This window comes from Colossoma macropomum, unplaced genomic scaffold (genome assembly GCF_904425465.1).
Source record: "Colossoma macropomum unplaced genomic scaffold, Colossoma_macropomum, whole genome shotgun sequence".
Lineage (NCBI taxonomy): Eukaryota > Metazoa > Chordata > Actinopteri > Characiformes > Serrasalmidae > Colossoma > Colossoma macropomum.
In genome coordinates, this window is record NW_023494792.1 from 36,337,716 (window position 1) to 36,358,034 (window position 20,319).

Here is a 20,319-nt window from a genome sequence, read left to right on the forward strand (position 1 = left end):
ACTACTGGAAACTTTAACCCTACTAGAGTCTGAGGAACCACTGACCCTACTAATGCCCAATCCCATTTCTTATTTTTACCCCTTCTCTTGTTTTCGAGTGCCACCTTGCCCCTTTGGAACTGAGCTACAAGGGGTAGTGGTTGAAATCTTCTCCTACGAATTGGGACAACCCTCAAATAACAAAGAACAATGCTTTATTAACAGGCTACTAGCCGTGCTCTGTAGACGACCCTGTCAGTCTGCAGTGACAGCAGAGGAGGGTAAAGTTCAGCAACCTCACTGCTGCTCTTCAGTTAAAATTAAGGCCATCATATACTTGATTAAGTCCGAGGAATCACTGGCCCTACTCTAAGGAACGAAGCCTACTGACCTTACTAAATCTGAAGCAGCAAACCTACTGAGCTGTGAGGAACTACTGAATCTACTGAGTCTACTGAGTCTGGTGACCCATTTACCCTACTTAGTTTCAGGAACCACTGACCCTGAGAAACCACTGAACTAGTCTGAGAAAACACTGATCTTACTGAGTCTGAGAAAAGACGGATCCTAATGAGTCTAAGAAGCTGCATCATCCACAACCTACTGATGTTTCATCAACCTGCGCTGTGCCTAACACTACTGTTCCTATCTGTCTCTCGTAGCTTAAACACACTGTTGTAGTGAATGCTGTAGGGATCTCTCTGACTCTGATGGGAGTGCCGAAATCAGGACTCAATCAAACGCTATCAAAAATACATTCATAAACACACACAAACACAGAGACACACCACTTCTTACCTTCTTACCCAGATCTTACCTTAAGAGACTCTTTCTTGGTGAGTTTGTTCCCAGAGGCTGAAACATCTTTATCTGATCCATTATAGAGTTTGGTCTCAGACTGTGAATCAAGACAAATCAAAACTAAACACAGTGCTAAATATGATTGTGTGTATGTGTGTGTGTGTGTGTGTGTGAGAGAGAGAGAGAGAGAGCGACAGAGAGAGAGAGAGAGAGTATCATACTTTGCTTTTTGATATGGAGAGTGAAGAGTCTTCTTTCAGAGGTAAGATTTCTTCCTTTCGCTCAAAACCTGCAGAGACACACACCAAAAACACTACATTATTTGTCTGAAACATACTGAGGAAGTGTGTGTGTTCGATATTGAAGCTGGTGAACGATTAAGAAATGAAAAAATTAAAATTAAAATTTTCCTGTCTCAGAGTTCTGGTATAATGACTCCTTATTATTGATGAAACATCATTATGTAACCACAACGAAATAACAAAAAGAGAAAAGGAAGAAAAACAACTACAACAACAACAAAAACAAAAACAACAACAACAACAACAACAACAATAATAATAATAATAATAATGATAATAATAAATGTTAATCTAATGGCTATTCAGTTGAACTAGACAATTATTTTTCATTCATTTGCATAAACCCACTCGAGACAAAACATCCTGTGTAAAAAACAGGTTTGAGTTAGATGTGAGTCACACCAATCTCTGAACCTGAAAAACACACTGATTAACTTTGCAATAATAAGCACTCCACACTGCACACCACGAGTGAGTGTGTGTGTGTGCATGTGTGAGGACAGGCCTACACTCTAAGAACAGCCCTGAGCATCATCGTGTGTGATGAAGGACTCTTCAGAATGCTAATGCTAAGGGATAATCTCATGAGCGTAACAGCGTCTTTAGCATTATGGACTCATGAGCATAATAGGTCATTAGCATTAGAGACTCATCCGTTGCATCTCCATTCAGAGCCAGGGTTTATCCAGAATATTTTCTGATATGGCACCTCCTTAGACACTTTGGCACTTTTACACACAAACAGGTGTAAAAGTCTAAAATGTTCCTTAACAGAATGTGGTTTTAAACAGGTAGAAAAAACAACTCTGATCACTTACTGCAGCTTTATGGATAAGCTTACAGTTTGAATGTGTGCACGTGTGTATTCTATTCCAGTGTAGCAAAGTCCAGTCCAGCATAATTCAGTTCTGTCCAGTCCAGCACAGTCTAGTCCAGCACAGTTCAGTCCAACATAGTTCAGCTGAACACAGGACAGTCCAGTTCAGTCCAGTACAGTACAGCACAACACAATTCAGCTTAACAAAGCATAGTCCAGCAAAATCAAGTCCAGTCCAATGGAACAGTCCATTCCATATAGTCCAGCACAGTCCAGCCTCCAGATTTTCATGTCAGCCAACAGCACCACGGCAAATCTGGAAATTAGCTTTTAAATACAGGCAGCGGGATTTACAGCTAGAACAAACACACACTCCCACACTCACACTGCACAGAACCAGAAGGCACATCGACTGGGTTATGAGGTTCAGAGAAGAACAGGAAACTCTTTTTGACAGAAAACAGAACTAAATGGTGAAATTAACAGTATGATGTGTTCAATATTTAAGCCACCACAGCTGCAGTTCTGTAGGAAAGAGCAGATGGAGTAGCCTAACCTTTCATCATCAAATTAGGCTAAATGAACAGATAAGGGCTTTCAGTTGAGGTAAGTTTTTTTTTTCTTGTAAGGCTACTGTTGGGTCAGTCCATGTAAAATCAATAAAGGCCTCCCCACTGACCATTTTTCTACAACAATCTGTGTTTGACCCTTTGATAAATATCAGTTGACTTGAGAACTTCATGTGTAGCTGAGATCTTTTTCCAGCCGTATAATTGAGTAATTTTTTTTTAATTTTTACCCGATTTTCTCCCCAATTTAGTCGTCTCCAATTCCACCCGCTAGTTAGGACTCCCCCAATCACACGATACCATCAACGCTAGGAGGTTGAAGGCTAATACAGGCTTCCTCCGAGACCTGTGAAGCCAACCACTGCTTCTTTTCGAGCTGCCGCTCACGCAACGTCACTGGACAGCCGAACGCGCTCGGAGGAAAGCGCCAACCGCCAGATCTGTTACGTCAGCTAACAGACGCCTGCGCTGATCAGCATCGTGCTGAGTGATGGGGGAGAAGGGGGGGGGCATCCTACCCACCCAGAGAGAGCGAGGCCAATTGTGCTCTCTCGGACTCCCGGCTACGGATGGCTGTGGCATCACCAGGGATCGAGCTCCCGATCTCCTGATGATAGGGCTTAGACGGTTGCGCCACTCGGGAGCCCCAATTTAGTAATTTTTAATGGCTCATAAATCAGAAACCTTTATTACTTCAAGGCTGTACAATCTTCTCCACAAAGGGCCGGTGTGGGTGCAGGTTTTCATTCCAAACATGAAGAGCACACCTCATTCCACTCGTTTAATCAGTCAGTCTCAGTCATGTGTGATCCTGCCTTGTTGCAACTAAAACCTGCAGCTACAACGGCTTTTTGAGGATAAGATTGGACACCCCTGCTTTAAGACAAGGACCAAATTGCCAGAAAGAGTACTGTAATATGAGGAATGCCAAATATATGCAAGATCTGATGTGAATCATTGTGGAGATATAAAGAGGCAAATTAGCTCAAATACATGAATCACATTCCAAACCAAAGGACAGTCTCAGAAAATATCCCACATCTAGCATCAACAACTGATATGTTGGCTTTGAAGAATTTTCAATGAAATACAGGGATTAAATGATTTGCACATTATTGCATTTTGTTTTTATTGTCATTTTTCACAGTGTCCCAACTTCTTTGGAAATGGGGTTGTATATAAGGTTTTACATGTAATGTTGATAATGGTAAAATAGTGGTAAAGCTAAAAAAATAAGTTTTCTTATTTATCAACATATCAAAGTGTGCACCTTCAGTATAACTCCTTTTAAGGTAAAAATCATGGTCACGCTCACTTTAAAGCCTGTATTTCTCAGAAACTAATGAAGATCCAAGACTAAGATTTTACACTCTGTCTATTGGACAGAAGTACACTATTTCCTGTAAAGATTAAACCAGTCTGAGATGGTTAATTCTAAACCAAATTTCAGTTCCAAGTTCCGGTTTCTCTCTCTCTCTCTAGGGTGAGACTCGTCTGAATTTGTATGCTCCAGCATCCTGTGGTTTCCTTCTGACTCTGTAATTGAGAAACTGGATGCTGGTCACTCAGTTGAAGCTGATAAAGCAGAAGGGATGCTGGTCACCCACCTTGCAGTCCGGCGGGGAGCTCGTTGTAGCCCCCAAACGAAGCGTTGCGAATCAGTTTGCGTCCAGCAGGGGGCGGCGGCCGCAAACTGCCCCCACAGGTGGAGAAACGCCGCCTACCCAGAATCCCCTCTTCCTTCATCATGAGGACGACTGGAGCAGGGGTGAACGCCAGCGGCAAACTGACACACACGTACACACACTCTCATACAAATCTACCCTACAGACAGATAAACACACTGCTGGAGTCACAGCTATCCAGACTGCTAAAGCTACCCTGCGCTAAAAGACAGCACAGCACACACACTCCTCATCTACACAGCACACACACTCCTCCTCTACACACACACTTCTCTACATACACTCTGTCCTTCCTGCTCCTTTCTTTTTGCTCTCTCTCTCTTTCTCTCACCCACCCTGATCTCTCACGTAGCTGATAGTGAAAAGTGCGTGTATGCGTGTGTGTGAAACCAGTAAAAATAATAAAGCAGTTCTACACTCAGCCTCTTTGACCGAACTGAAGAAAAAAAAATGTCTCCAGCTTTCCCCATTCACATCTTTCATCTCTCTCTGTATGACTCACTCCATCTCCTCTCTCTCTCTTCTGTACCGATGCAGTCTTACTTTCTCTGTCTCTCTCTCTCTCTCTCTCTCTCTCGTCTCTCTCTCTAACTGTTTCTGTCCTTCTGTCTCTTTTCTCTAACTGCAGCACACCACACTGCCACAACCGCTCAGAACAGAGTTAGCTCCGCCCCTTCTCACTTCAACACTATGACTCTGTCCAATCATACCCCACACAGGTAAGAAGGGGAGGAGGGTCCTGTGTTTTGATCACCAGCCGAACGCATTTTGGGCCAAAATCTCTTTCTTCTGCAATGACAAGACATTCTGAACTTCGCACATGTTCTGCCACTGAAAACATGAGACCCGGCATCTTCTGTTCCTATGTTTAATTGTAGCGAAACTCACCAATTCAGTCTTCTTTACTGTAGTGGTGATGTCAACCAGTTACGATGTCTACAAAGCAAATGTAGCCCTTTTATTTACTATACAAAACCACCAGTGACCCTACATGTACAACCCCATTTCCAAAAAAGTTGGGAATTTCAGTTATGTGCAAATCTTTTAAACCCTATATTTCATTGAAAATAGTACAAAGACAACAAATTAAGTGCTGAAACTGAAATTTTACTGTTTTTTGAAAAATATATGCCCATTTTGAATTCGATGCCAACAACACGTTTTGGGACGGGGGCATGTTTACCACTGGGTTTCATCACCTCTTCTTTTATCAACACTCTGTAAGCGTTTACGAACTGAGCAGACAAACTGCTGTAGTTTTGAAAGTGAAATGTTTTCCCGTTCTTGTTTGATATAGGATTTCAGTTGCTCAACAGTTCAGGGTCTCCTTTGTTGTATTTTTCATTTCATAATGCGCCAAATGTTATCAGTGGTGACAGGTGCGGGCTGCAGGCAGGCCAATTTAGCACCCAGACTCTTTTAATACAGAGCAATGCTGTTGTAATACATGCAGAATGTGGTTTGTCATTGTCTTGCTGAAATAAGCAGGGCCTTCCCTGAAAAAGACATTGCCTGGATGGCAGCATACATGTTATCAAAACATGTATATATCATTCAGCATTAACGGTGCCTTGACAGATGTGCCAGTCACCCATGCCATGTGCACTAATGCCCTATACCATCATGAATACTGGCATTTGAACTGTGCACTGATAACAAGCTGAGTGGTCTTTATAAGGTTTTATATGTAATGATAATGGTAAAATAGTGGTAAAGCTAAAAAAGTTCTCTTTGGGGACTATTTAGCTTTAGAACTTAAAACTATCGTAATACAAAGTCTAAGGCATGAGGCAGTGTATTCATAACCATTTAGTGTAAGCTTCTGTAAGGAAGCTTTTAGAAGCATTAAAACTCAAAATGTCTGGTTTCTATCATCACCACTGTGAACAGCTCTGACTCGGTAAGATAAGAGTTAGTCTTTAGAACGTTTCACATCAAACCACTGAATGCTAAAGGCTATATCAAGGCTAAAGGATATCAAGAGACCAGTGGTTCTGTCCATATGTGTCTCTAACATTCACTCCCTCAATAACAACCTGGACTAACATTAACTCAGGCTGTAACTGACTATACTGCAGGAGATGAATGAAATATATGACTATAATCCAGGCTCAGCCATTCAAGTAAAGGGCTACCGGTAGCATATCGATGAAATTAATACCTTAGGAAGAATTCCAACTGGTATATCACCCACAACTATTGCCTTACTGGTGCTTGTCATATTGAGTTTCACCTACTGGCGTGCAAACGGTATCGACGCCCTAACTGACACACCAAAAAAAAAAAGACAAAATAGGAAATAGACATTAACAGCACACCACTATTTTTGCACTACAAGTGAGTAGACAGGATACACCCATCAAAAACAGCTGATAAACATCAGTGCATGGCATACATGCACATGAGCAGTTCTTTCAGACTGCCAGCGTATATTGTGTAGAATCTTAAACCTCATTTCATGTCTGAAAGCTCCAAAGCAACATTAGAACAAACCACCACATCATCAAATCAGCTTAGAGCTCCTGAATCAGCATCACTCAGCTCCACTGTTAGACAGCTAGATATTGAGGATCAAATTGCTCAGGCTAGAAAATGTCATTTATGAACTGGTCAATCAAATGCTCTCAGTTCCACCAGCAGACCTTTCTGTGAGCATGAACATTAAAGAGCCTTTTACCCACAATCTCTCCTCACTCTTGAACACTCTTTAGAGCCATACTGGATGGAAGGCAGTCATTAGCGGCTAACAGAAATTTTGTTACACTGCGCTGTAAAAAGTGTAAAAATTCACCACACAGCGTCTTCACAACAATTCTCTCTCTCTCTCTCTCTCTCTCTCTCTCTCTCTCTCTCTCTCTCTCTCACACACACACACACACACACACACTTACTGATGCAATTCACCACCACCAGAATCCTCAAAAACAGAGAATATAGCCTGTAGTGGTCAGTCTGCTGTAGCCTGGTTTTGTTTGAGTGCTTTTATAGAAACGTCACCTGCAGCTGCAGCGGCACAGCTAATGCTTTCATCCTGACCTCTATTCTGTTCTCTATTTTGTCTTGACCTCTACACTATTCTCCATTTGTCCTGGACTCTACTCTCAGGTTTCATCCTGAAGCCTAATCTTTGTTTTGTCCTCTTTTGACCTCTATACTTCGTTTCACCCTGACCTCTATTCTCTGTTTGTCTTGAACTCTAATCTGTTTTGTCCTGAAGTCTATTCTTTTCTTTTTCACTTTGTCCTGACCTCTATTTCTTATTGACCACTACCATAATCTTTGTTTCATCCTGACATCTACTCTAATATTTGTTTCTTTTTAACCTCTACTCTACTTTCCTTCATTCTGATCTCTCATCTAATCTTTGTGTTGCCTTGACCTCTATTCTCTATTATGGCCTGACCTCTATTCTAATGTCCACTTTATACTCACCTCTACTCTATTTTGTTTCATCCTGATCTTTAAACCATTCTGTTTCATCTTGACCTCTAATCTCTATTTAGTCTTGATCCCTATCCTAAAGTCCATTTCATCCTGACCTCTACTCTAATCTCCATTTCGTTCTGAACTCTTCACTATTCTCTGATTTGTCTTGAACTTGATTCTCCGCTTCATCCTGACCGCTACAGCGTTCTCTGTTCCATTCTGATCGCTACTCTATTCTCTGTTTTGTCCTGTCCTCTACTCTGTTCCCTGTGTCATCCTAAATGCTATTCTATTTCTCTGTTTACTCTTATCAAATAAGTGGCTATTTCAGGCGGGTTGTGCTTGTGCGCTGAATGCATGACTCATGTTTATTTGGCTACTGTGGACATGGCATCGCAGCAAAAACTGTGCAGACACTAAAATCTACTGATGCTATGTGTGTGAGTGAATGAAGTTATGTTCCAGAGGGAACTGTGCTTTTTGCCAAACGACTGCGTAGTTCAACCTCATACTCATGTCCTCACTGCTCCATGCGGTGTAGAAGTAAACACAACTTTTATTTTTTCTTTTAATACACACTGCTCATAACCTGCATCTCTCACAATCACAGAGTTTCAACTAATCCATAATACTGTAGGGTAGGACACTGAAACAGGCTGTCAAAGTTTTGTTTGACTGTGCTCTACGCATCATATGTATATTGGCCAACTTGATAAGGCTGTGGGTGGGACATAGGCGATTTAATCAGTCATGACTGTGTTAGATATACACAAAACTCACATTTCAGCGGGGCTGCAACCAACAATGATTTCCATGATCAAATAATTGGTTCATTATGACTTCAATTACTCAATTCATCAGGAACAGGTGTTCCTTTCTTTCAACAAAGTAAAAATACAAGACTTACTCTTGCACAATGCTCTTTCAAACATAAAACAACTTCCCTACTATACTTTTATAGTATAGTATATAGCCCCTTACCTAAAAGGCAGAGTCTTCTTTCAGTAATCACTCATCTCCCACTGTTAGTTATAGTCTGAGTTGATGGTAGTCCAGGTTGTTACTGAGGGATGCGAACACTGGAGAGACATATGGAAGGAGCTGCCAGTCTCTTGGGGTAATGACAGCCTTTAGGCTTGGTTTTGCCCTTAGAATAGCAGCCTGCTAGCCGAACTAGTGTGTCCATTAGCCCCACCCACAGTGCACCTCCATCAGTCATCTATATCAGCAGCATGGTCTTGCTGTCTGTTGCTTCAATCAATCTCCAGGTAATGGAAGGAAATCAATGTTATTGATAATGTCGATTAGCCATTGTAGCCCTACATGTAAGCTTTTTTATTGACATGCGAATCCAAATTAAAATGCAGATTTTGATGATCGGCAAAATTATAAATATTAGATCTGATTATCAGCTGGGCTGAAAATCGATCATCCCCTAGTCAGACTTCCTGCTGGAACAGCAGCTATGAGCAAACTCAACAGCCGTTAACTCATTTTGTGGAAATCTGTTCCACCAATCAGCAGCATTCCTGGCATATAATCAGTGAAAGCAGATGATGCTTTGTATCTGAATGGTTTCCTGTCAGCCTTCTAAAACAAGCTCCTCAAAGCAGAGCTCAGTTCTTTTCAGGATGTCTACTGCCCAAAAAAAACAGCAAAACGGAATGTGCTCTAATTAACACAGCTAATTCACACACACTGCATAACCCACAGAGGCCTCTTGTCAACATGAGCTGGGTGGAAATCAAAGTTCATGGTTTAAATGCTTCTTTACTGACCCTGCCAGTGTAATTAACACACATGCTGCCATCACGATACAGATTAAATTAAAAACTGGAGGTTTAATTTTTTTCATCTACAAGCAGATCACGCTCCTGGATTAAGCTGACCCCATCCACTCCAGCAACCCCCACCCCCCAGAGACAAACAAGCTGCAAACAGAAAGTACTCAAACCACCCAGACACTGCAATATTAATTTAGTTTAAAAATACAGACACAGCTCTGATGTTTCAGCCTAAAGTGCATTAACGGATTGCTGGATGGTGCCTCATTTAGAGCTCCAGCAAATACAAAATTCAAATCTTCTGATCAAACAGACTACTAGACTACTGTCCACTCCAAGGTAGTGATCACTGGAAGTGAAATAACAAGAAGGTTCTAGTTTGATCCGAGTGAGCTGTGTTAGGAACAGAACATCACTTGCTCCTGCCCATTAGCCCCTCCTGCTCCTGACCATGAGCTTCTTCTTACCATCTGCTGCTCCTGACCATCACCTATACCTGACCATAAGCTGCTACTGACCACTGGCTCCTGACCATCAGCTCCTCCTGACCATCAGCCCATCCTGACCAGCACCTGCTCCTTACCATCAGCTCCTTCTGACCATCAGCTGGTCCTGACCTTTTCCTGCTCCTGCCTATCAGCTGGTCCTGATCATCACCTACACCTGACCATAACCTGCTCATGATCATCAGCTCATCCTGATCATCATCTGATCCTGACCATCAGCTGCTCCTCATCAACTGGTCTTGAACATCAGATCCTCCTAACCATTATCTGCTCTGGACCATTAATTGTGCCTTATCTTCACCTGCTACTGGCCATCACCTGCTCCTGTCCATCAGCTCCTCCTCTCCATCACCTATCCCTGACCAACAGTTCCTCCTGACCACAAACTCATGACCATTCAATGCTCCTGATCATCACATGGGCTTGACCATGAGCTCCTACTAACCATCACCTGCTCCTGACCGTCAGCTCCACCTCTAAGTACTCTATAACAGCTCATGTGACACTTACCCAGGTGTAGTGGATTGTATGGGTCTTGATACAGATGATTTATTCTGAGCACAAACTGCAAAATTAACGTAATTTCCCCTAAAACTGTTGACTTTTAGCAGCTGATTAAAATCTCAAAATTTGTTTTATAAGCTATTGCAGTACATTACTGCACCCATCAGTTCCTGTCTCTGTTGGCTAAAGCCACACAACACTCAGAGACACATAGGCTAGTCAGGCTCATGGCGCTAACATACACAGCGCTAATTAAAGCAAAGCTCTGAAAGTGTAAATGTCAGTTTAACATTAACATACCAAATGGCATTAAAGATTAGTTTAAAATATGACAGACAAAAGCAGACAGTGACGTTTGAGGCTTCTGAAAGCACAGCTTTATCTGCTCTAATCCTCTTTGTGGGGTCAGGGCCGGACACAAGACCACACCAACTCAGCCCAAATGCACAAACACTGCTGGTCAACAAACAGTTAATTTAATAAAACCCTTCCACAGGTTGGCCACTTTAATCACAGGCGAGTTCTTAAATATTACAGCATTCCCCTGCTTTATTCACAGAGCACTAAGGCCAAGACTAATGACTAATGCTTTTAAAAGCACTCAGTGAATTGACTAAATGCTGCAGAGCCAGCCAGAGCGTTTGGGTCAGGCGGGCATTCACTGTCTATTAGTGACGGCACCCCCAAAATACAACATTGAGCCAAACAGTCTACCACCAGGTCTGCAAGTATTTTGGGTCTGAGCTGGAGATAAAGAGTTAGTGTCAGCTTTGCATTAAGCTAAACATCTCCCAATACAAGACAGCACTAATACACACTGACATACAACAGCACTGAACACTGGCCAGTACATACTAACGCTGACCAACACCAGTCATTATAGGGAAAGTCTTTCCACTCCTGACCATCACCTGCTTTTCACCCCCAGCTCTTCCTAAATATCAGCCCATCCTGATCATCACCTACTCCTAACCATCCACTCCTACTCACAGTCAGCTACTGACCGCTGCTCCTGATTATCACCTAGACTCGACCATCAACTCCTACTAACCATCACCTGCTCCTTGCTCCCGATCATTACCTGCTCCTGACCATCAGCTTCTCCTCAAGACATCAACATCAACAAGCATTAACAAACACCAACAAACACCAACACTGACCAACGCTGGCCAATGCTGCCCAACTCTGAAGTCCTTATAGGGAAATTCTGTCCACTTGGTGGTCACACTGGCACACACCTCTGGGCTGTTATTCTCAGACGTACATGACCAGGCTTCTATCTCTTTAAATGGGGAGAGACCTATAAGCCTGAGACTTAAACCCACAGTGATGTTTCAAAACATATTTGAAATTGCTTATATAATTGACAAAAATCTCATAAATAGTTTGTGCATTTTGCTTGAATAATGCACAAAAATGTGTGTTTTTTTTTTTTAATAATGGGGAGGGTTTGTCCACTTGAGGCTTTACCAGCAAGCCGAATTACGTCCCCCCCCCAGTTTCCTCCCCATTTCAGACATATCCAATTCCACCCACTCCCCCAGTCACACGCTGGGAGGGCGAAAGCTAACACAGGCTTCCTCCGAGACCTGTGAAGCTGCACCACATCTTTTCAAACTGCCACTAACGCAATGTCATTGGACAGCTGAACGCGCTTGGAAGACAGTGCCACCAGAGCCACCAGTTCTGTTACATTAGCTAGAGGCCACTCCTTCATTTATGCAAATTTTAGTGAAAACAGCCATTACAAGTACAAGTACATACTGCATCTCACTCAATTACAAATTTAGTCCATAAACACTCCAAATCTCAGATGTCCAGCTTCGATGTCCTGGTGCAAATTTTCTTCTATCTTGTCAATCTACTCTTCTCAGTAACAGCTGGAAATTAAATAAATGAAAGAGTGGTCTATGAGCTTTGCACAGTACTGCAACTCTGCGTCCAAATTCTTCTGATTCACTGACAATATTTTTTTTCCATTTCGGAAAAGCACTGCTAAAATTTACTCTTCTTTTATTTCTTTTATTTCATTTTTTTGTCCACAGCAGTAGTATCTGGTGGGCTGGTGGCTGAGCATGGGATTCTGGCATGTTTATTTTTGCCAAAATTGGCCAGACCAAATGTTCATAACCACCAACTCGTATCACAAAGCCCCCATAACAGAGACTTCAAACACTAACGGCTGCAGAGACAACTATGGTGATAAAAAAATAAATCTCTGTTAATGCCTTAGCCTCAAAAATCACTAAACTCCAACACGGTGGCGGAGTCCTCTCCAGTCCACTACTCTGCTCTGGTGGAAGCTGCTGGAAGCCTTATTCAGGCGGCTGGTGCAGAGGGATTATCTCCCTGACAGAAACTTTCAGAGCTCTACCCTCGCACAGCTTCACCCACTCCTCAAATAAAACGTCTCAACAAAGCATCTAGCCTTAGTTCCTTAAAACAATGACCCAGGATCAGGGTTACCCCACTCACTCTGGAGCTAAAGCTTTACTGGTTAGCAAAGTTAGCAACAATCAAATTCTTCCAGTCCCCCAGCCCTTTTTCCAAATGTAGTCCATCAGCCAAGACACGTCTGAAGTCTGAAGCTTGCTTCCTTATTTTTAGCACTGGAGCTACAATGCTAATACAGCTACCAAGTAATGGAATCTTAGCAGGTGTTACCTGCATTTCTAAATCATCACCTATTTGTCTCCAACCATGTCAATTTGTTGAGTAATCCTTAATAGATTATGTGGTTTCTGACAAAGTAACACAGACTGTCATCTGTAAACGTGGACTACATAGCTAACCGTAGCAGAGCTAAAAACCAGTGGCCATCTTAAAGCCTGCACTTGAGGCAAGTGCATAATGATTTAGACAGTTAGCTTCATGCTAACTGGTTAGGTATAAACGTCCATTACTTGTTACCTACACTGGCCTCATAGTTCTAGTGCTGAAACCAAAAAGAAGCAAAACTGACACAGCAAACTTGTTTCGACTGATCAACAACATTTTGGATAGGGAGGTACAGTGTAAATCCTAGCCTGTAACTTTAAATAAATTATAAGATCAGAGCAACTCATGCCCACACACACCTCACACTGTCCACCTGCTCTCTACTAAGCCTCCACTTGCAGCTAATGGCTCTCCAGTTCACAACTTGACCCCTGCCCTCAACCTCAGCACTCAGAACTCTTCTAACTCATCTAGCCAACACAACTAATTCTGCTAACTCACCTAACACAGCTAACTCAGCCAAAACAGCTAGCTAACTCAACTAACTCAGCTAGTATATCTATCACAGCTAACTAAACTCATCTAACACAGCTAACTCTGCTAATACAGTGACTTCTTTACTAGTAAACGAGCTACTGGTTGAGCTACTGGTCAATAAGCTAAAGGGTCATTATAGTCCAGTGCAACCGCTAAACACACACCGCTAGTCCTGCTACACTTCTACAGTACTTGCCTTGTTTGCTCTGAGGTGTGGAGAAAGACACCAGTTATTCATCAACCTCACAGACATTCACTCACACACACTATCACAACACACCCAGAAAGGTTACGTCCAGCCATTACATCCTCAGCACCAAAAAACACATACACAGAACCACCCACGCACATACACACAAACACACAGGCACACACACACACACACACACACACACACACACACACACACAGAGTTCTCATTGGACAGCAGCCAGACAGGAAAACAGTGAGGCAATCTGTGATTGGTGGAGAGAATACAGTCCATTTGCATCTTCTTCTGCTGAACAGACGATCAGACATAATCCTCTAATCCACAGAATCCCTCTCTCTCTATCTCTCTACCTTTATCTCTCTCTCATTCTCTCTATGCTCATGTCTCCATTAGTGAGCTGAGACAAAGTGAAAGAAGTAAACAGAGAAAGAGAGAGATATATATCTACACAAGAGAGGCAGAGGCAGGTAGTAAAGCAGATTTGTTTCTGTTTATCAGTGGCTCTGCGTTTGCTCCTCTGGCTGCAGTGTGACTGAATGTTTGTGTCTAGATTTCTGCTACCAACCATCTCCACACATCCACTCCGTACTAACCATAACCCATCTCCACACGTCCACTCCATAATAACCATAACCCATCTCCACACGTCCACTCCGTACTAACCATAACCCATCTCCACACGTCCACTCCATAATAACCATAACCCATCTCCACACGTCCATTCCGTACTAACCATAACCCGTCTACACACGTCCACTCCGTACTAACCATAACCCGTCTACACACGTCCACTCCGTACTAACCATAACCCATCTCCACACGTCCACTCCGTACTAACCATAACCCGTCTACACACGCCCACTCCGTACTAACCATAACCCGTCTACACACGCCCACTCCGTACTAACCATAACCCAGGCGTGTCCAGAGTCCGGCCCCAGGGCCATATGTGGCCCCCGAACAGATTCTAAGTGGCCCGTGGCTTCTGCTTTACAGTGTGTTATAAGTGGCCTGTTAGCCAATTTGTTTCATCTGATGGTGGCATTTATTTAGTCCAGACTAAGCCATAAAGCACAAACTGAACACTGAGAACCAGCGATTCTGGCTAGATGGAATTTTGAATACTCTTCCATTAAGAGCCACAGCAAACGTGTGTGCTTCATATGACAGAAGACTGTAATGAAATTAATATCAATAGCCATGAAACAAAGCATGGACATTACAATAAATATTCAGGAAAGAAACTAAAGCAACTGCAGCTACCCGAGTCTCACAGCATCAACTTCTTATCACAGCAAATTCAGTAGTCCATTAAATATTAACCCTTTAAGACTGAAAACAATGTGGCAATTTGTGCTGTTTAATTTTCTCTTCCCATCTGATTAAGTTTTTCTGAACGCAGTCGCTGCTTTTATTTCACGTGTAAAGAACGTGATCTAACAAATAAAAAATGTACAGATTTTTGTTTAGCTTGTGTGACAGATTACATTTTTGAACACGAAAACACTTGGATTAGATTACATTACTTACATTTTATTGCTACTCTGAATAAACAAAATCAACAATTTGTTATAAGCGCTTACCGACCCAAACTGCTCTGGATGAGCAATTCAACAATAAAGACGCCTCGTGCATCTTTCATATAATGACAGGAAACAAGATAGCTCACAAAAAGCTCCAATTCTATGCGCTGATGACCAGCATGAACATGCATGCACCATAACTCTTCTAGTGGCAGATTTATATGCATTTGAGTGGTCACTGCTAAACTCTCCGAATGGATCACCATAAAGAGACTCAGTTTGATTAACTGCTCTACATGGTTGTATTTTTGATATTTTGAAAACTTATTTTATATTTTGGCCCTCAGGCATTTTGACCGGTCCAATCTAGCCCTCCTTGAAAAAACACTTCTGCCATGTCCTGCCTACACATATCCACTCTGTATTAACAACAGAGCCCAATCAAGAAATTGGTGTGTCGATATTACCGGCCAATATAAGTTAATCCCAGATAAATCGGTATTGGCATTCATAACGACCAATAAATGACAATTAAAAAAAAAAACAGAGAGGCAGAAGACAGATCCTTCAACCATGTTATGAGTGTTGTTGCATAGCTTGTTCTGCAACTTTCCCGCTGGCAATGGACACGTATTCAGAACGCCACAAATCACAACAATCAGCTGACCCAAACAGAGTCGAGCAGAGTACTCCACAACTCAAATGTAAGTAAACATGAGCTAAACAAGTATCTAACATGCATCAAACAAAGTTATCTAGCTTCTCTTTCAAATGTGTTGTGTGTGTGTTGTAATGGCACTATTCTGTTATGCTGTTAGACATTGTTCACATCTCAAAAAAGAGTTCTGGCATAGTTATGAGCAACCTACACACAACTATTCTGTACTACCCCTAACCATCAAACCATCTACACACGTCCACTCTGTACTACCCCTAACCATCTACACTGTCCACTCTGTACTACCCCAAACCATCTACGCATGTCCACTCTGTACTACCCCAAACCATCTACGCATGTCCACTCTGTACTACCCCAAACCATCTACGCATGTCCACTCTGTACTACCCCAAACCATCTACACTGTCCACTCTGTACTACCCCAAACCATCTCCACATGTCCACTCTGTACTACCCCAAACCATCTCCACATGTCCACTCTGTACTATCTCAAACCATCTCCACATGTCCACTCTGTACTACCCCAAACCATCTCCACATGTCCACTCTGTACTACCCCAAACCATCTCCACATGTCCACTCTGTACCACCCCAAACCATCTCCACATGTCCACTCTGTACTATCTCAAACCATCTCCACACGTCCACTCTGTACTACCCCAAACCATCTCCACATGTCCACTCTGTACTACCCCAAACCATCTCCACATGTCCACTCTGTACTACCCCAAACCATCTACACTGTCCACTCTGTACTAACCCTAACCATCTACACACATTCACTCCATACTATCTATACATGCCCACTTTATACTAGGCTTGTGATATCGTTATGTACCATCGTCTAATTGTGACCCACAAAAAGATCAATTTGTGTATCTTAAAGCTGCTGACAGCATTTTTTTAGACATTATAATCATCCAAATTGAGTGACAGTCCAAACAGAAGGACACTACTGCCGACTGACGATACTACTGAGCTCAAGCCTCGTACTAATCATAACCCATCTACGCACGTCCACATTAGGAGCTGTGAGTTTATGTGAGTGTGTCTGGAGTGGCTGCTGAAGAGCTGTTGCCATGGAGATGGGGTTGTAGCTCAGGTTTCTGATTCAGAACAAATGAGCGCTGAGTTTACAGAACTAAACAGAACAAAACTCCAAGGGCCGAGATTTGCTGTAGTACGCTGATAGGAATGTTAGAGTGTGCGCGTGTGTGTGTGTGTGTGTGTGTGTGTGTGTGTGTGTGTGTGTGCGTGTGTGTGTGATAGAGTGTGTGATAAAGTCTGTGTATGTGTCTGCAGGTAGAGATGCCCCAGAGGCGCTGATCCCTGCCCAGGTGCAGATCCGCCAGTAACCTAGGAAACCTAGCCTAAGTCCAGACTGAATGCTGATTGGCTGGATGTGTAGACACATTGAAGAATCATGTATTCTATACACATACAGAGGAGGGTTCTTCTCTTTACTGGCCTTGCTGAGCATCAAACACGAATCACAGCAGAAATCCAGGTGCTGCGGTAATATTTCAGCCAAATCACCCTGAGCTGTCATAGTCCTCTCACACAGTAACTCCCCCTGTAGGCCGTTCTTTATCACCGTAACACACACCACCATAAAACAGGACCTCAATTACTGACTAGTCAAATTCCACTCAAACACACAAACTACACAAAACCTTCGCACAACCTCCTATGTTAGGCAACTTTTTTTTAAACTCAGATCGAACTTTGATCAAACTCAGATCAAATTCAGATCAAACTCATCATAAATTCTGCACACAGTCAACACAAAGTCCACACAAACTCTTCTCAAACTTGGCTCAAACTTGGTCACATGACCAGGGGCATACAAACAGAAAAATCTGCACTGGCAACTCAATCAATCTTGTGGCCAAAATGAAAAATTTGTGGCCAGAATAACAAACATTTTACTACATTTTTCTTATATTATATTACAATTAACAAGCAAATTTCAGTACCAAAAAACAGTCAGGTGATGTGTTGAAAAAGGAAATATTTGTTTTAAAAAATACCATGATAGTCCCCATGGCTATCTGGTTCTCGCTGACAGCATCATATCTAGATTATTTAGGTCTTACCGTTTAGCTTTTGTAGTAATCGCCTGTCAGTGTAATGTCATCTTATTTAACATAACATTTATAAAATTATTTCATAGAGTCATATTAGCGAAAATGGAAGAGCAACTACAGCTCCTTTCACATATGCACTTTCACCTGTAATTAAACAGGAAGGACTTAAGTGTGAATGTGAGCCAAAGTGAAAATCCCAGTCAAGTTGACCAGACAATTTACTTACACAAAACCTAGTACAATACCCAGGACAGCTCATGGGTGATCAAACACAGATACATTACTGGGAAAACAGTGGTGACTATTTTACAGCTGCTAAAGTGGAATGTTTCTATGAAGATCAGGTTTAGCAGTTACATTTTTTAGATTTGTTTCACAAATGAAAACTGGGAGTTTATTTTGTACATCAATCTAGAGAGAAGCAGCAAAAAGGCCCCACCTGTGTGCATGGCCACCTCTGCAACACAGCACAGCCAGCAAAGCAAAGCATGAGACATGCTTGTTTATTACAGTGTTCAGTTTTTGTGAGAGAAAAAGCCAGCGGGAGTGTATTTTTGTACATGACTCAGAAATGAAGGAGCTGTTGGTCGTTCACGTTGAGGACGTCACGTCCTATTTATCTGGAATGTCATGGCAAGAATGAGTGCGAGCATGCCTAGAAAAATACAGTTTAAGGGCTGCACATGTGAATGACACAAAGCCCAAACGAGTAAAAAGTAACCCAGTAATGTCCTACATTTTAAGTGAGAAAAGACCCAGAAATGACCCAGGGGGACCATAACAGGTAAGACACCGCCATCGCGGTGGTTACAGTTAATGAACTGTGACTAAATCTGATTTGTCTGATTAGTTCTGTGTCTAACCAAACAGGTTTATTAACATGGAAAAAGAATGCAAAAAAGTCCTCAAAGCAAGTGGCAACTTGGCCCATATGCTCTGCATTTTCAGTGGCCAAAACATGAAATGTTGCATCCGGGGGCAACAGGCAACATCTACCCAATGTCAACTCGGTGTCGTTTGTTTTGCATCGCTTGTGTGCATGTTTTGAGTGAAGCTACACTGCAGCTACACTGCAACTACATGGCTGCTTGGACTGGCTGCATGAGTGATGATGCTACATCTCAGCTGAACATTTGCCTTACCTGGCTGCTTTAGTGACCCTACACTGCAGCTAGGAGGCTGCCTGAACCGGCCACTTAAACAATGCTACACTACAACTACATGGCTGCTTGGACCAACTGCTTGGGGGACGCTACACCACAGCTACTGCCTTCTAGGGCTGGCCGCTTGAGCGATGCTACACCACAGCTAGAAGGCTGCCTGGACCAGCTGCCAGAGTGACGCTACGCTGCTAGTGCAAAGTTACACTGAAACTATGAGGCTGCCTGGACCGGCCACTTGAGTGACCCTACACCATAACTACAAGACTGCCTGGATCAATCGCTTAAGCAAAGCCACAACAATGAGGCTGCCTGGGCCGGCCACTAGAGCGATGCTACACTGCAGCTACATTGCTGCCTGGGTTAGCCGCTTGAGCAGCGCTACATCGTAGCTATGCGGTTACCAAGGCCTGCAGCTTGAGAAACACTACACTGCAGCTATGCACATGCATCACAAAGAAATATCAGATTTATTTCATGTGTGTTTGCTGACCGGTGGCTTGAGGAAGGGGTCAATAGTGTGTGTGTGTAGGTATGTGTGTGTGTGTGTGTGTGTGTGTGTGTGTGTGTGTGTGTGTGTGTGCTGTAACTCGTACCGTGTGTGCTGACCCCTGGGCTGAGGGAGGGGGTCAAGAGGAGGTCTTTGTTGGGGGTGTGTATTCCCGTTTCTTTCCCACGCTGAGTCATCCTCACCGGCGTCAGAAGTGCTGCATCATCTCCAGGCATCACAGCAGCTACAGCAACACAGAGAGGACAACATAAGTTCACTCATTCATTTACATATCAACACATCTCCTGAATAAAAACCTGCATTGAACTCTATCTTATGTTAAATCTGAGGACAATTTTATGTCAGGCTGATGATTCAGTGTTGCGAGCCTGTAGTTGAGTAAGTTTGACCAGGATGCCCTCTAGTGGCCGTTTTGCATCAACATTAGATTTCAACGATTATGTCTCACTAAGGTGCTCTGCGAGATGTTCTGTCCACTTTGCTTGTGGCCCATGAGGACATTCATCCAACCTATTTTTTT

The 20,319-nt window shown here is 42.7% G+C and overlaps 1 protein-coding gene across 6 annotated transcripts in view; it reads right to left on the reverse strand.

The window, feature by feature from the left end:
• osbpl8 (oxysterol binding protein-like 8) overlaps window positions 1-20,319 on the reverse strand; it is a 60,269-nt gene that overhangs the window by 15,217 nt on the left and 24,733 nt on the right. For 5 of the 6 annotated variants that reach the window (XM_036577020.1, XM_036577019.1, XM_036577017.1 and 2 more), the window contains 3 exons: window positions 19,885-20,022; window positions 1,002-1,069; window positions 797-877 (listed from right to left, as the gene is read on the reverse strand). In XM_036577020.1, the coding sequence (XP_036432913.1) occupies window positions 797-877; window positions 1,002-1,069; window positions 19,885-20,014 (279 nt within the window). In that variant the 5' untranslated portion in view covers window positions 20,015-20,022. Of the gene's footprint in view, window positions 1-796; window positions 878-1,001; window positions 1,070-4,075; window positions 4,683-19,884; window positions 20,023-20,319 lie in introns of those variants that run through there. The other variant, XM_036577022.1, reaches the window with a different exon arrangement.